At 55.5% G+C, this 17,856-nt stretch overlaps 1 protein-coding gene across 8 annotated transcripts in view; it reads right to left on the reverse strand.

The window, feature by feature from the left end:
* PTPRF (protein tyrosine phosphatase receptor type F) overlaps positions 1 to 17,856 on the reverse strand; it is an 86,916-nt gene that overhangs the window by 60,587 nt on the left and 8,473 nt on the right. For all 8 annotated transcript variants that reach the window (XM_067009521.1, XM_059062928.2, XM_059062920.2 and 5 more), the window contains exons 3-5: positions 11,499 to 11,634; positions 2,400 to 2,545; positions 2,077 to 2,218 (exon numbers count right to left, since the gene is read on the reverse strand). In XM_067009521.1, coding sequence (XP_066865622.1) covers positions 2,077 to 2,218; positions 2,400 to 2,545; positions 11,499 to 11,589 — 379 coding nt within the window. In that variant the 5' untranslated portion in view covers positions 11,590 to 11,634. The remainder of the gene's footprint in view (positions 1 to 2,076; positions 2,219 to 2,399; positions 2,546 to 11,498; positions 11,635 to 17,856) is intronic.

The following is a 17,856-nucleotide window of genomic DNA, read 5'->3' on the forward strand; positions in this document are numbered from 1 at the left end:
CTGGGCCCCCGCCCCCATAGGAGTGGATGGTGGGGACTGCATCACCCAGATGATGCCAGGCAGCAAAGACGCCAGGTACAGCCAGCTCACATGTCTGGGCCTTGGGATGTGCTGCTTCCAGCCCAATAGCAGCTACCATTCATGCTGGAATCAGGCAAGGTGCTTAACTCCTATTTAATCCTCCCAACCAGCTTGGGTGGCAAGTAGTATGTCCCTATTTACAAATCGAGCAAATGAGGTTCAGAGGCATGGTTACTTGCCTGAGGTCACAAGGTGAGAGAGTATGTGGTCGAGAGCCCCTGCTCTTAACCACTGTCCTCCACTGCCCCTCTAAGCTGGAGGGCCCTGCCCTGCCTCGCAGCAGACACACAGTCACAAAGGAGTTACTGAATGGACGTGCGTGTGAACACATAAAGCCACAACGTAAAAATGGCCAATACCAAAAGATGTTCAACTGCTCTGTAATCAAAGAAATGCAAATTAAATTGAGATGCCATTTTTTGCCTATTAACTTGGCAAAGACTTTTTTAAATGATAATTCCCACTGCTGGTGAGGATAAGCAGAAAAGAGGCCCTCTTATGCCCTGTTTGGTGGGAGTGTAAACCGACACAGTCTTCTGGAAATGCTGAAAAGGCTTAAAATCGCATGTGCACTTTGATCCAGCAATTCCACTTCCATGCATCTAGAATAAGGAAATAATCAGGAAGGTGAACACATCTTATCTGCAAGGAAGCATATAGCACCTTATTTATAAAAGCAAAAAACTGGAAACAACATATGTGTCCAACAATAAGGGAGTGGCTAAATAAATTAGGGTACTTGCGTGTGACACCTGCCCACAGCCATTAAAAATAATGATGCAGAAAAAAATGGCAAGGATGATGTTCATGAAATGTTTTTTTAAAAAGCAGTCCACAAATCACTGAGCAGAATGTAATCCTGTTTTTGTTACATACATCATGCATGCACAGAAAATGGACTGTAAGGAAATAACCGAAAGTTAATAGTAGAGGTAAGATAAACAGATGATTTTTATTTTTTCCTATGTGCTATTTTATACTTACCAAATTTTCAACAGTGAACAGGTATTGTTACTGTAATTTTTTTAAAAAAGCAACAATCAATGCCATATTTTGAAAATATAGGCAGACACATTCAGACTGATGACTCCATCATAGCTGGGGTGGGGTGGGGCGATCGTGTCACTCTCTATTTGTGGCTTCCTATGTCCCCAGGAAAGTGTTCATTTCTCAACCTGGTCCTATGTCATCTGCCCTCCAGTCTCTCCAGGCTCATGCTGAATTACTCTTTCCCGTTTCTCTGTGTCCTCCAGTGACCCCCCCACCCCAAAACCAAACGGAACCACTCAGAGTTCCTTGAAAGCACCATTCTCTCCTGCCTCTGGGCCTTGGCACATGCTGATGCTATTCCCCTGCCGAGGCCCCCAACCCAACTCCCACTTGTCCCCAGGACTCAGACCACAGCGCCCTTCTACGCTGCACCCTGCCCCCCAGTCCCCTGGGCCACACCTGCAGGATTTATTGGAGACTGAAGTCTCAAGGGCAGGACCGGGCCAGATAACTCTCAGGACACAAGGCAGCATTAGGGAGTGTCTGTGAATGAATGGAGGAGCCGAGGAGTGAGAGAAGTCATTAAAGTCCACATACAGAGCCCTAGCCTCCAGCCTAGGGCCCTTGCTCGTAATGGTGACTGGGAACACACCTCTCTGAAGCCTACTGCCAGGTTCCACATGAAAATCACATCCACTTCCACGAGTCATGTACCCCAAGAGATATGTAGCTGCAGCCCCACACCTCAAGTCAGTCCCCAGACCCACCGAGCAACATCCCAGCTCTGCAGAACACAAAGACACGAGGCACACAGCGGGCTTTGGCACAAACCAAAAATCCAGTGACCGTCCCTGCCCACCACTGACCTTCGCTGACCCCAGGATGGCCAGTAGTTTTCCTTTCCATAAAAACACCCCAGCCCACGGTGGGGACGGGCCTGGATGGCTGGCTGATCCCTGCATCAGTCTCCGCACCCACCAGGCCCCATCCTTCCGCAGCATGTACCTTCGAGCACTGAAAGCTTGGCACTAGTGTTGATCTCTCCCAGACTGTTGGTGGCCGTGCACTCATAGATGGCTTCATCTCGCTGCACCCGCAATGGCTGGATTCGCAGCACGGACCCTGCCCCGTCGTCAAACTCAATTACCTGCCGCAGGACAGACACGTGGTCACAGCCTGCTCAGGACACAGAGGCCTGCTCAGGGTCAGCCATCCTCTCACTGCCAAAAGGTCCCCAAGGAGGGAGACCAAGAGCAGGTGAGGTAGGACCAGACCCCAGAATAGGCAGACCTGGAGCCCTGCCTGCCCCTTCCCACCCGAGACCGTACCTCGAAGCGCTGGGAGCTGACTTTCTTCCCCTTCTTCATCCATGTGATGCGCGGCTTGGGTTCCCCTGTGGCTTGGCACACGAAGGAGGCCACCCCTCCTGACAGCCCAGTCTGGTCCTCAGGGACCTTAATGAAGACAGGTTTGCCTGGAGAGATAGAGACACCAAGTCATGGCATGGTCACTGCCGACATGGCCTGTACTACACGGGGCAGGAATGGGGTGGGGGGCAAGAAGGATCTATAGAGGAAATAACAGTAGCAACGCCTAACCCTTATGCAGTGCTTCCTATGTGCCAGGCACTCTTCAAAGAGCTGTGAGCACATGAGCTTGGTGCTACACTTACCTGTGCTTATAGAGAAGGAAGTCAAGACACACAGAGGTTAAAGGATTTGCCTAACATGACAGCTGGTTAGTGGCAGAGCCAAGATTTGAACCCAGGCGACTGAGTCTGGAGTCCATACTTTAACTGCTGCACTCTTCTGTCTCCCATCCCCCCCATCAACTCCAAGCTCTAGGACAATGTTATGCTGAGAGCTGCTGGGAACAGCCCTAGCATCTCCCCTGGACACGTCCCTCCCCACTGCTCTCCACCAGGGTGATGGTACCTCCATCTACCACAAGGCTCAAGCCAGAAACTGTGACTCCACCTCTCCCCGGCCCCCACACACCATCAGTCCTGAAGGCCTAGACATTCCACCTCCTAAGTATCTCTGGATGTCTTCCCAGGTGAATGCTGTCCTGTAAATCTGCCCTCCCCACCTGGCTCCCACTGGCTGGGTTATTGCCTTCCGATGGCCTGGACATCTCCCCAAAATGTCCACAGAGAGGCAGGGGGAGGGGGAGAAGAGAGGGGGCTTGGACACTGTACTGCCATGCCCACCCACATCACCTTGATACACACACCAGGGCCAACCTGGAATCCCACCACCCAGGGTCACAAGACCCTGGAAACCCGGCCTTCATTAAGATGTAGAAATGCCTTGCTAATCCTGATAGCGGATCCATTTCCTATTAATCAGACCTATGAATAGCTCCAAGAAGGCTGATACCATGAGAAATGACATTTCAGATCACCTGCTCAATGCTGATGAGCCCAGACCTGGTCTGGTCTCTGGAACAAAAACATGTTTGTTCAATGATGATAATCCCACTCTGCACCAGGTACTTTATCTCATATAGTCCTTCACTGTTGTTATCCCCAGTTTAGAGGCACAGAGAGGTCAAGTCACTAGCCGAAGGTCACACATCCAATAAGCGGCACATCTGAGATTTGAATTCAAGCCTATATGACTCCAAGACACCTGCCAGAAACAGTTCACATTGGTATAGTTGGGGGCCTTGCGAAGAGCAGAGTCAGTGGGGTGGCAGGGGCCAAAGTCAGACCAAGGAAGGTCAAGGAGCAAGAGGTGAAGAAGTGGAGGGCAGAGTACAGTGACTAAAGAAGACTGGGGACTTCCCTGGTGGTGCAGTGGTTAAGAACCCACCTGCCAATGCAGGGGAACACGGGTTTGATCCCTGGTCCGGGAAGATCCCCACATGCTGTGGAGCAACTAAGCCCGTGCACCACAAGTACTGAGCCTGTGCTCTAGAGCCTGAGAGCCACAATTACTGAGCCTGTGTGCCACAACTACAGAAGCCTGCATGCCTAGAGCCTGTGCTCCACAACAAGAGAAGCCACCAAAATGAGAAGCCCATTGTGCACCGCAACGACGAGTAGCCCCTGCTCGCCTGCAACTAGAGAAAGCCCACACACAGCAACAAAGACCCAACGCAGTCAAAAAAAAAAGATTGGCTGTGATGGGGAAGATAAAGAGGAGAAGATGGCACCTGGAATGGAAGATGGGTTGAAGGGAGGTTTTTACATTCTTGTTTCTTTTCTTTTTTTTTTTCCCAAGATTTATTTATTATTTATTTAATTTATTTTTGGCTGTGCTGGGTCTTAGTTGCGGCACACAGGATCTCTGTTGAGGCATGCGGGATCTTCGTGTGGTGTGTGGGCTTCTGTCTGGTTGTGGCATGCGGGTTTTCTCTCACTAGTTGTGGCGCACAGGCTCCAGGGCACGCGAGCTCTGTAATTGTGTCACAGGGGCATAGCTGTCCCGCGGCATCTGGGAATCTTAGTTCCCTGACCAGGGATAGAACCTGCGTCTGCTGCAGTGCAAGGTGGATTCTCTACCACTGGACCACCAAGGAAATTCCTATTCTTGTTTCTCTTTTTCCTAAGATGTGAAAGATAATTATTTATTTATTTAATGCTGATGGGAAGGAGCCAGCAGAGGGAGAAGGTGCTGATCCAGTGGAGAGAAGAGGGACAGCAATGGGGCAGAGTCTCTGAGGAGGGAAGGGTCTGGGGGACCACCAGGGTTGGGAGTGACAGCTGCAGGTACACAGAGCTGGGAGGGCTCAGCCTTGCAGGGAGCAGAGAGGGGCCCATCTTACCGAGCACCCCAGGGTCCAGTGGGCTCTGAAGGTTTTATGTAATTATTAAGAAAGTCACTCACCATCTCTGAGCCTCATCTGCAAAATGGTGCTAGCGATAGGGATCGGTGCAGACGAAATGTGATGATGTCTGCAGGCTGCTTGCACAGGCTGCACACGTGGTGGACCTTGCCTGTGGGCAGTCATCACCCTCCTTAGCATCAATAGTATTATCACCCCCGTTTGAGAGATGGGGAAATGGAGGCTCAGAAGGTTAAACAACAGACAAATCACAGACTGATCTGGAGTAGAGCTAGGGTTTGATCCAGGATTCCAAATCCTAAGCACATCCTACAGCACCCAGGGCCTCCCTGGAGGAAGGAGACCCAGGGACCTACCTGACTGCTCTTGGAATACCCAGAGGGGGCGAGGGCAGCCTTATTGGGGAAACACACAAACCTGCTGGGGGCCCGAGGGGTATGGGGACATCACAAAGGTTCAGTAAGCCTCAGTTTGCCTCAGCCTTGCCCCGACTGTCCTCTGAAGGAGGTTCCGGACTCTCCCAGTCTGCAGTTGTCTGCAGAGCCTGTCCACTCAGTGAGATCCTCTCAGATAGGACGCCCCTGCCCGACTTGGGGGTGGGGAAGAGTCTTCTGCCCATCCCCCTGCACACTGCACGCCCCTCCCCCACACCTCCAGACAGCAGCTCCCTGCTCTCCTTCTACACTGCCATCACCCTCTCTCGACTGGACACTCCACCAACCTAACCAGCTGCGTCCCTAGTCTCTATTCAGCAGCCAGACTGAAGCAGCAGGCTCTTCCCTGATCAAAACCCTCTAAAGGCCTCCCAAGATTTATATCCCAAGATTTAAACTCCCGTCATGATGGAGTTCAGACCTGGAGCCCTGCCAGGTCTCACCCCAGCCCTTCACACCCACCAGAGCCCTGGCTTCCCGTCCACTGGATAAGCAATGCCCCCTGTGCCTCAGGGCCTTTGCATAAGCTGTTCCTTCTGCCACAAAGCTCTTAGACTACCTCTTTACCCACTACCTCTTATTCACCTTTCTGATCTCAATTTAAACATCATTTCCTCAGAAAACCTTCCCTGGTCCCCCTGATGTGGCCCCCACCTCCACTAGCTCAGTTCTGGGTTTTAGGCTCTCTGGAGACTCCCGGCACCTCTCTCACAGCACTGGCTTATGGTTTGTTATGTATATGTGTGAGGTTATTACTTTCTCCACACTTTGGAGGAGTATTTAATTCATGGCTGCTTCCCGACAGAGAACAATAACCCTGAATAGGGCAGATACCACGCCTGCCTTGCTTCTCCCCTGTCCCAGTGCCCGACCCCATTCCTGGTACAGGGGGGTGGGGCAGGCAAGTGAAGGTGACCTGACCACAAGGGAAGACCTGCAGAGGATGGAGACCTCGGCCCCTCACACATCACACTGGGGAGCCCCTGCTGCCCGCTGGGGAGAGAAGCCCCGGGTGAAACTCCTGCCTCAACGTGTCAGCTGCAGAAATCAGAGGCTGGAACCTGCTGAACCAGAATGGCCGGGTGAGAGTGCCTGGGGGCAGGGCCTCCACGCCAAACAAAGAACCAGAAGCTGGGGAGGTAGCCAGGTATGGGGGTGGGGGGAGAGAGAGAGACAGAAAGAGAGAGAGAGAGAGAGAGAGAGAGAGAGAGAGAGAGAGGGAGGGAGAGAGAGGGAAGAGGGAGAGAGAGAGAGGGAGAGAGGGAGGGAGAGGGAGAGGGAGAAGGAGAGAGAGAGAGAGAGAGAGAGAGAGAGAGAGAGAGAGAGAGAGAGAGAGGGAGGGAGGGAGGGAGGGAGGGAGGGAGGGAGGGAGGGAGGGAGGGAGGGAGGGAGGGAGGGAGAGAGAGAGAGAGGAAGGGGAAGGCCTGAGTACAGAAGAGGCTGGATGGCGCCCAAGGCCTGGGGCCATCAAGGAGGTGGACCCCACCACCCGCCCCAGAGGCTGGAGAGGGGCCAGAGCCCTGCCCAGCCCACCCACCCACCAGGCTCTGGCAAGATTGGCAGCACGCGGGCCCAGGGCAGCCTAGGGGGCAGGACCTCCCCTCCAACAGACCCACCCCTCATTTCACTCAGCCCATTCACCCCCACGGGTGGGTACCTCTCTTCTCACAGCACTGCCAAGCCCTCGCCTCTCTTCACCAGGTGGACTTTTGGGGAGCACCAACCCTGTGCTGACATTTGTCTCCCCGCTCCCTTCCCCACACTCACTCCTGCTAACTTATCCAGGCTTTCTTGACTCTTTCAAAAAAAAAAAAAAAGCACCTGCCACAGGCCAAGCACCGTGCAGGACACAGCTTAGGCCCCGTGGCCGCGTCACCCACCCAGGTCTGTGGGCACCCCCTTGCCTTCGTGCGTGCCCTGCCCCTCCTGTGCACCCTACTCTCAAGCCTGTGGGAGCCTGCTCTGCGTCCCGCAGCCTGTGGGCCACAGTGACCGGTCAGGTCCCCAGGCAGGCAGGCAAAATCAGGTGACTTGACCACTTTGCCCAGTACAGACCCAGAGCTAGTGTTCGGGGAGGATCTGAACAGAACTTCTGAAGACCACGTGTCCGGAGGGGCTTTTTGCCCCACCAGGATGTGGGTCCACCTCCCCTCCCCTAGCACATGGAGGTCGTGGGCTGCACAGGTCTTTGGGCAGCAGCCCCCAGGGGCATGCCCTGGACATGCGCAGATAGCTAAGCCCATGCAAAGTAGGAGGGAGTGGCCTAAGAAAGGAAACTAGTGGGCTGGCCTGGGCAGGGGTTGGGGTGGGGGGCCCCCCACACCTCCCAGGGTCCAGCTAAACTGAGCCACCTATTTTGTGCCTTCCCTGCAGAGCACACATACACGCAGCAGCAAGGGGCGGTGAGGCAGGGGAGGGAGGCGGGTTTCTCAGGCCCTGAACAGTCTGATGAGCTGGGGACTCATTAATGCTGGCTCCTGTGACCACTCCTGGCATCCCTGGGAGGGAAGCCCACTCAGAGAAAACCCTGGTTTCCCAGGGGACACGCTGGGAGCCCCAGGTCATGGCCTAGGATGGAGGGAGCACATACTAAGTGCCAGGTGCCTTGAACATGTGACCTCAGTTAACCTTTCCAGGTAGAAGTGATTATCCTCATTGTGCAATAGGAAAACAGGCCCTGAGAGAGAAAGCAACCTGCCGGAAGTTCCATGGAGGGCAGAGTCTAGCTGGGCCACCAGGTCCTGCCTCCCCAAGGATGAAGAGGAGGGCAAAGCAGAACTGCATGCAGCACCCTGCCATGTTCCAGCTCCCCAGGCTGGGTGGGGGCAGTGATACGACGGATACATCCTCAGCTACTTAGGCCTCTGCCCCTACCTACACTCCTAGCCATCAGGCATCCTGCTCTGGGCTCTTATGATTCCAAGTAACTGGACTGTGCTAAGCTGTCTGGGGACAAAAGGGAGATGGTCCTCATCATGGTCCTCCCATGGGCTCCAGGGAGAAGCCCAGGCCCGTTCCTCCTTCTTCCCCCTAATCTCATCTCATCAGGCAACAGCCCCCATTAGCAAATGCCCACTCAACCTTCAGGGCTCCTGTTTTCTAGGAAGCCCCCTACACCTCCCCCCCATGATGCTTAGGTCACTACCTCTGTGTCAGCACCACTCCAGCACAGTGGACGCTGTAGTAACCCACACTGCGGGCTCCGAAGGCAGGCCTGTGTGGATTCTTCCCACCGAGCACCTGACATGCACACAGCAGATCAGCAGAAACCTCTTCCTGCTCAGGACCACCTCTGGCCCCACGAGCCTCCCTCGTGAGAAGCCATGAGCCCCAGATGGGGGAGCCGCCGAGCCCCACGTGCCCAGGTCCCCGTCGAAGCTGACTAGGCATTGATGCTGGGGCCTCTGGGCTAACCCTTGGCAGCTGCTTCTCCACCCCCCCTTCCCTGCACTCCCCTCAGAGGCCAGGGCCCCCATTCATTTGTCTCATTAAGAGGCCTATAGAAACACATTTGTCCGCTCTGCGCTCCACTGCTCCAGCCGTCAATTCTCTGGGGCGCCTGCCCTACCTTTTGCAGCAGCTCTGTCCACGTTGACTACTCGCCCCAGCTAGCAGTCTCCCAGGCCCAGCCCAAGCCTGGCCATGATGTGGGGCACAGATCCAAACGTATGTGCAGTGTTCCTGGGGTCAGGTCATCACAGCCCCCAGGCCATGCCCCTCTCCTGTGGCTCTCTGCCTGGGAGCAGAGCCCAACTCACCTATTTCGGCATCTCCAGCTGGTTCCTACCTTCAAGACCCTGGTCTTCGGTCCTTGAGGGACCAGCACGGAGGTTCTTGGCCTCTGCTCTAAAAATTGTTCTGTCCTGCCCCCTGAGTCCTACTAGGGGTTCAGGCCTGACTCCACCCCTACACTCACTCATCTACCACACTCCAGGCCCTGAACTGGACAATGGTCTGACCCCTCAGGACTCACAGTCCAATGGGACAGACAGACCTGAAGCAGTTACAGGTGCCCAGGAGAGCAGGGGAACAGCACATGACCCAGGCTCCTAGAGGAGGTGATGGCTCCAGGTGAGTGGGAACTCATCAGGTGAAGGGGATGGGGAAGAGGGTTCCTATCAGAGGAAACAGAAGGAACAGAGGCCTGGGAGCATGGGAGCAACTGAGAAGTCAGCACGGCGGGGGGCGTGGGGTGGGGCAGGTGATGGATGAGGTTGCAAGAGACTTAAAGATGCAGGGCCTGGACCCCAAGGCTTGATCCTAAAGGCGACAGGGGAAGAGAGTGAGGGATTTTAAATTGAGGGGCGACATGATCAGGCTTTCATTTTGCAACATGACTCCTACCATGGAACAGAGACTGGACGGTGAGGACAGAGACTGGAGACAGGGAAGCCACTAGGAGGTTGCTGCCTGCAAAAGCCCCAGCAAGAGCCGAGCATGGCTTGGGTGAGGGCAGCAGAGAGAGAGGTGGATGCATTCCAAAGATATTCAGAAGGGAGAAACAGCGGCACTTGGTGATGGATTAGATGTGGGTATGAGAGAGGGAGGAGGCTGGGAGGAGGCCCAGGTTTCTGACTTGGGTGGCTGGGTGGGTGGGAAAGCCATTCACCAGGAGAGAGAACACAGAAAGACAGGCAGGTCTGGGAGGATGAGGGTGAGGGTACAGGTTCCAGCATGTTAGGTCTGAGTAGGAGGGAAGACAGTTATGCTCCCAGGATGTACTGTCTCCAAAAGCCCAGCCGGGTGGTCCTCCCTCTGCTCTCAAGCTCCCATTTGAAGGCCCTAAGAGCGTCCAGAGTGAGGGTGGGGGAGCAAGGCCAGGACTTCAGGGTCCAAGGGCTGGCTCTCACAAGCCTTCGCCTCCGTGCCATTGTCAGTCCCACCCAGTGACTTCTACCCCAGCCTGCCCCTGCAGGCTCAAGCTCTCTCCCAGCAGCCCCAACCAGGCTGGAGATCACTCGCACCCCCTAACCCCTCCCTGCTCCTGCTAGCCCAGCCCTCTCATCACCCGCACCTCAAGGCTCCTATTACCCCTCACCCTGCGCCCCGGGAGGAATGCCCTCTCCTTCTCCTTGCTCTACTGGCCCCACCCAACCTGGAGGACAAAGGGCGGGGCACTCCAGGCCCACCTCCTCCAGGATCTGGTCCTGAATAATTAATGAGCCATTAGGAGAAAGGGTTTGGGTGGGGCAAGAAGAGAGCTCTGCTCCCAGACACAGGGAAAGGAGGGTGGGGGAACCCTATGGCCTGCTGACCCCTGCGCTGACCCCCAGGTTGGCCCTTTGCCACCTCTGGGCTCCGGACAGGATGGGAACAGCTCTGTTCCCCAGGGACCTTGGCTCCGACCTCGCCCCTCCCCCTCAGTGTGCAGATTGGCTAAATCTGCCCTGTGCCCCGCCTCCCACCGGTAACCAAGCAGTGGTAACCATGGCAACGGGGCGGGCTGCGGCCAGTCTTGCAGTGCCAGGCAGGGGGAAGGGCGGCAGGAAAGGGACCAAAGTTCGGAGTTGGATCTGGGCAGGGGACAATCCCATCTCCCCCCATACACAGAGAGGGGCGCTGGAGCCCAGCTTCCTGTGGCCAAGTGCAATCTTCCCCCATTCTCAGGGCTGCGGGGCTGGGGGAGGGGGGTGCCCCTCTGCCTTGAAGTGGGGAGGGGAAGGAAGTGCTCAGTGTCTACACACAGGTCTGGCCCAGGGGAAGGGCTATGGTGGCTCGCCTTCCCATCTTTCCCTGGAGCTGGGGACACCTCTGGCATCCCACTCCCATGTTCATACATGTTCCTGTGTGCAGCCTCCCATTCCCACACCAACACCGACATGGCCCACACTGTGCCTTCTGCACAGGTCCACAGTGGTGGACGCAGCACACGCCTGAGCACATCACTGATGACCACACGAATCCTGGACATGTCTCACCTCCCCCCATAAACAGGGTCACACTCAGACATGCCCCACCCTGGAGCACCTTAAGAGACATGCGGGTATTCCACAGGATGATCCAAGGAAGAACGGGGCCGGAGTATTACTTGGAGGGGGGGGTCTCCAAGTAAGGGGGGGGGTCTCTCTAGGACAGAAGGTCTGGAGGTATATCTAGCCATCCTGTCTCTCCTAGTGGCTGGCCTCGTCCCCTCTTCCAGAGTCCTGCTGGGAGGAATGCACCTTTCCATCTGGGAGATCCCATGCCTTGAGAGGTCAGACTTACTGTCGCCATGGGCACCCGCCACCAAACCAAGCATCACGAGTGCGGGCACGAGGGGCACCATCGTCCTCCCTGAGGCTGGCTCAGGGGCCATCCAGGGCTCCAGCACCACAGCCAGCCACAGTCCAGGACAATCAACCTGTGACAGAGAGAAGGGCAGAGCCAATTAGCTGGTACCCACCAATGTCTTATTGCCCACATGCCACCTCCTGGCCCCCACTCACCACCAAGACTACCACTCATCATCGTTGACCACCCAGAGCCTAGTCCAACAGATACCCCCTCCTTGGACTGTGCAATGACCACCCAGACCTTCCGACCCCTGTGAAAACCCAGGCTCCTCATCGATCCCCTAGTGACTCCAAGGATAACCCACCAGTCACACTGTAGGGAGAGAGTACAAGGGGCCCCCAGGTCATTCTCTAAACCTGAGTAGGGGGCAGGGACTACTGAGACGAGAGGATGTATAGGGATGTTCCGTTCCAGACCTAGAATTTCCAGCTTGCCTCCATAAGGGGACTGGGACAGGGAAACGGGGTCTGAGAGACACAGAGACACACAGGTGGAGACAGAAACCAAACAAAGCAAGACCGAGACGGAGCAGTTAGCAGACCCACAGAGGCCAGGGACTCCAGAGTCCCTGGGGTCTCCTGTTGCCCCTCCTCTCCCCAGCAGAGCCCGCACACTGGGCACAAGCCTCACAGCACAGCCTTGGTCGTGGCAGACAAGATCCAGGTATCAGAGGCTTGGAGCCAAAGCCACAACCCATCCGGGCTCGCCAGGACGTGCTCTGGACACGTTGCACCCGCCCCGCCTGGTTACCCTCATCCTACCCAATTCCCATGGCACCTTCCCACTCCACAGGAAACCACAGGGAGGCCCTAGTGGCCAGGACTGGGGGTGCTGGACCCTAAGAGTCGACCTCACACCTCCTCGGCCCTTGCCCCAGTGGCCCAGAGCATATCAAGGGGTGGGGTGCACTTGCTCACAACTGCCATCCGGGCTGAGCCAGGAACCTGGGCATGGGGAAGACCATTCAGGATTGCCTGAATGCCCCCAAGCCTTTGCTTACAGGGCTCCTCAGGCAGGTGTGCCCCCGCCGCCCCCTCCGCCCAGCACCAATGTGGAGCCCTCAGCATGGCCACACCAGACGGTACACATACACTGCTATCACTCTCCAGCCCCGGTGGCGAGCTCCCAAGGGTCTCTCTCCCATGGCTCCCTTTCAGGAGGCTTCTGGGGGATCTGTGCCAGTGCCCACCAGCTCTGCTCACACCTTGCTCTGGGCCAGGGGCTGGTGCACAAAGCCCCTCATTAATGCTCTGGAGACACAACAGGGCGCAGAAGGGGAGTGAGTGACAGCGAACACATCTGGGGGCCCCACAGTGGTACCTACGGATTCTGGTGGGAGAGTGGGGATCAGACCCAGGTGCCAGCTGACCCACAACGATAAGAATATTTGCAAGGAGGTGACAGGGCTGGTGAACAGGAAGAGGCAGGGCCCAAAGATGGCTCTGCTCCTCCCTGGAAATTAGACCCTAGTCTCAACTGGGACAGTCGAAGGTCATAAGATCAGAGGGCAGGAGGTGAGCAAAGGTGCTGGGACAAAGCAGGTACAACTGTGAAGTGAGGTAGGGGCTGAACACAAAGGGGAAAGGGTGGGAGATGTCCCTTGTCCCAAGATCTCACTGAAAGTCTGAGACAGGCTGAGCAGCAAAAGCAAGCACACTGAAGCAGCATGGTGGGCATCCAGCCCCAGTCACACCATGCCTGGGCTTCCGCTCAGTGTGGCGAGACCAGGAGAGAGGAAGTCCCCAGCACCATGCCCCATACGGCCAACTTGGGATGGAGGACATGCATCACTAAGGTCCTGTCTGTCTGGGCTTGGTCATCATGGCACTGTCATGCAGCAGTGTGACCAACGATAGAATTCAACTTCCCAGCAGACATCAGGTGGTGAACTGCCTGGCCAGGGTGTCATGGGGGTATGGCCCCTTGATACAACCATCCTGCGGCTCCTGGTACACATATCAGTGGTGTGTTACACCAAAGGACAGAGGCAGAGGGGACTAGTACAGACATCATAGGGTGCAACAACAATACAATATTCACAGAGGTTTCACTCCCGGGTACAAGCAGTCAGGGTGTGAACCCTCCTCCCAGTGCAGACATCATGGGGGCATAACCCTCAGGAACACACACCATGGGGGACATAGCTCCCTGGTATGGATGTAAAGGGGATGAAACTACAGAGAAGAGACGTTATGGAGGTACAACTGCACAGCACAATCATCATGGGGTGTAACTCCCCTGTACAATGATCACTGAGGCATAATCCCCTGTAGCTGCCTTGGTACAGTAATCATGGCAGTGCACCTCCCATCATGGAAGTGTAGCAGTCCTGTCCAGACATCATGTGAGTGTAGACAGACATCATGGGGATGCAGCTGCCCAATGGACGTTATAGGGGTATGTTATGATAGAGGAATAACCCTGTTATACACATCATGGGGTGTCAGTCCCCAGTACAGCCATCAAGGGGGTGTTAATTCCAGAGCAGACATCATGTGGTACACTCTTGGATGAGATTCTGCCCATTGGTGTCAGAGAAACTGGGCTTGCTGCTGGTAACCCCACCCCCACTGTGACAAAGACAAGGGGCCGTGACTTGGGGACCCCAGGGTCCTCCTGTGTATCTGGGTCTTGAGTGCCTAGGATACTGTTCAGATGCAGAAAGTAGGACAGAGAGAGGTGAAGAAGTTGAAAACAATGACATTCCCTCCCAGAGAGCTCTTCCCAGTGGTCCGCGGACAGAGGACACCCAGAGAGACGGGGAGACGCGGGGACACACAGACATGGACACATTCTCAGGGAACTACTCCGGCAACCACAGAGCTGTTCGGGCCAGGGCCTCTCCCTCACCAGCTCCTGGTGTGAGCAAGCTGCCTCCGCCCCAGACTCTGGGCACACAGCCTGCCCCGGTGTCAGGCAGCGCAGGGCACTCCCAGCTCCAGGGCCCCGCATAGGAGGAGTCCTGGCTCCTGGGTCTGGCCTCCGTCTAGACGCTGGCCCTGCCCCCACCCCAGAGTGCTCAGGGTCACCTGTGGGGAGGGGAGCAGCGAGGTGGACCAACGCTAGCCTTGCTGGGGTAGCTGAGAACCTTCTGAATTCAGTGCAACAGCGTTAAGAGCAGAGCGTCCACTTCCGCCCACGGCTGGGTGAGTCTGGGCTCTCAACAGCCCAGATGAAAACACGGCCTGAGCACTTGCACGCTCATCTCGCCTCTGAATCGCACTGCGGACCATTGGTTCTACCAACTGATACACTAGGGTAGGAAAACAATTCCATACTGAACGATATTGTACAATATCATCAAATGCCATTTTTCTACACTCAGAATGGTTTTAATATACCCTTTTTCTTTGCTACATCAGTGTAAAGCTGCCAACTGCCCCTTCTTGGGAAGAACTGTCCTTTATTCTGAAATTACGTCCTTGGTGTTAAAATGTCCTTTCTTGTAGGAAGTGATGGTGATAGCAGATACTAGTTGTTTTTTTAATAATGTCCTTACTTGGCAAGATAAAAAATTTTGCCAACCCCATGTCTGGCCCCCAAGTACTTTTGGAAACTGTACTGGTTTGTGAAATTGAAGAGCCTGGGAATCACTGCTCTGAGGGAAAAGGAAGGAGCAGGCCCCACATCAAGCCACAGGATGCGGATACAAACGTCACGGAAAGGCCTGTTACACAGAGGCTACATCACCGCCATGTGGCCCAACCAACCACCCATGCCAGTCTCAATGGGGGGCCCCCCAGGAGAGATCATGTGACACCAGACATGCGGGGGCGGGGGGGTTGGTTCCCTGGCTGGAGAACATCTGGGATCATTCCGAGGCCTCCTCATGAATATGCAAACACAAATTGATTTGTTTCTCTTGGGCACGTGTTATTATTCACAAATATTAATTAGTCTCCAAATACCACCTGTTCCTACAGCCTCCTCCTCCCTGCTTCCTCCCCAGGCCAGGACCCTGGCTCTCAGGAGGCTGGGGCCCCAAAATGGGCATCAGCAGAAGGAGGGGTATCCAGGGCCCCAAGGAGCGGCCGGCGAAGGTGAGAGGCCAGCGCTTGGGGCAGAGGAGCCTGAGAGCAGGCAGAGCCCGGAGCTGTTCATCTTCTAACTGGTGCGCAGCTAACCGAGCCCTTTTGTCACGTCCTGGACACTTCACCACGTGGCACTGCAGCAGTGGCCGCGGAAGCAGAAACAGGCCTTGTTACACTTGGGAAGGGAAACCCAGCATGTCTCCAACTCTCACCAAACCAACCACCAGATTACGATGGGTGTGACCCCCAGCTCCAGAAAAGGAGGCTGCCGGCAGCAGGCTGCCTTTGCTCCTCCAGCCAGTTGGCCAGAGTCTGTGAGCACAGCCAGGATCTGCCCACCCTCCCTCCCTCCCTCTCGAAGCTGGGACCTTACTTACTCTCTGAAGCCCTCAGCTCTTCGGTCTCCCCTGCAAGAGGACGAGGAGCTTAGGAAGAGCATCCCAGAGTCTTGGGGGGTGGGGCACAAGCTCCAGCAAAGGCTTAGCTCTGGGGACAGAAGACCAAGGGAGCCAGCAGAGGCACCTTCCTACAGCTATAACCCCTAAGCCACCAGCCGTCCAGCCTCCTTCCTCTGGAGAGTGGAGCCTCCCTTGGGTTAATGTTCACCAACGTGGCTGCATCTAGGCCTCTGCACCCACTGTTCTCTCTGTTGTAAAGAATGCCTTGTCCTGGGGCTTCCCTGGTGGCGCAGTGGTTAAGAATCCGCCTGACAGTGCAGGGGACACGGGTTCGTGCCCCGGTCCGGGAAGATTCTGCATGCTGCGGAGCGGCTAGGCCCGTGAGCCACAACTACTGAGGCTGCGTGTCTAGAGCCTGTGCTCCGCAACGGGGGAGGCCGCGACAGTGAGTCCCGCGCACCGCGATGAAGAGTGGCCCCCGCTCACCGCAACTGGAGAAAGCCCACACACAGAAACGAAGACCCAACACAGCCAAAAACAAACAAATAAATAAATAAATTTATAAACAACAACAACAACAACAAAAAAAGAATGCCTTGTCCTGGCCTCAGCCACCTACTCACCCACCAGAACTCAGCTCTCGTGGCCTATCACTGTGAATCTTCCCTGCGCGGCCCTCCCCAGTTTCCCAGATTTGTACAACACAGTGAAGGCAGCAAGAAGTGGTGTAGACTAGTGCTTCTCAATCCAGGGTGATTTTGCCCTGCTATGGGACATTAGGCAATGTCTGGAGACATTTTTGATTGTCCGACGGGGATGGGGGAGTAGGTGCTACTGGCACAGTAGGAAGAAGCGAGAGATGCTGCTAGACATCCTGCAATAATGGGCCACAACAAAGGGTTATCTGGTCCAAAATGTCAACAATACTGACGTTGAGAAACCCTGATGCAGACAGCCAGATCCTTTGCCCATGTCACCTAAGGCCTATTGCCCTGGTCCCTGCCCCAGAACTCAGTCCCTATGGGTACCCTGGGCCCCAATACCCCAGGTAGGCTTGACATATATTAGCTGTACCTAGGCCTCGGGATCTCACAGCACCTTCCCCTCCCCCTCCAAGTCAGTCTTGCCTCCAGAGCTGGGCCATACAGCACACCCCACCCCTACCCCTTCAACAGGCCATCAGCAAGTGGTCTCCCCAGAGGACAGAGGGCTCCAATTTCAGGCACCTTTTATGGTGAGACTGGGCTCCCAGGAAAGTCAGACTCATCATCTGAGGATAGCCAGGTGAAAGGTATCTCCACACCCACCCTCCCCATCTGAACTTTCCAACCTGTGACACAGCCTTCCTGCCACACCTTCTACATAGCCCCATAGCTCAACTCACCACGCATGGGGCCTGACCCCCAGCAGATACCCAATACATGCTCATTTCCCTTCCACGCCTAGACCAGACCCATCTCTTCTACAGCCCTCTTCACCAGCCATCATGCAGAACTGTCCAGTGGGCCCTACTGGGCCCTGAGCCAGAAGGCAGGGTGATGAACAAGACAGTCATGGGCTCTGCCTTCAAGGAGCTTACAGAGGATGGCCCAACCAGAATGCATCCTCCCCAATCCCACTCCTTCTCCAGGTCCCCATCTCCGTGACAAGCACCACCATGATCAGCCACCCAAACCAGCCAGGCCTCCTCAAATTCTCCCTTTTCCTCATCCCACGTATGTCACTGGTCAATACGTTTGAATCCGCCCTGGCTCCACCCCAACCACTGCAGTGTTAGGAAGACGTCATCGGCGCCCATGTCTTCGGTGGGCTTCCTGCCTCTGGTCACTCCCTTCCAGCCCATCCTGCAAACAAACCAAG

This window comes from Kogia breviceps, chromosome 1 (genome assembly GCF_026419965.1).
Source record: "Kogia breviceps isolate mKogBre1 chromosome 1, mKogBre1 haplotype 1, whole genome shotgun sequence".
Taxonomy (NCBI): domain Eukaryota; kingdom Metazoa; phylum Chordata; class Mammalia; order Artiodactyla; family Physeteridae; genus Kogia; species Kogia breviceps.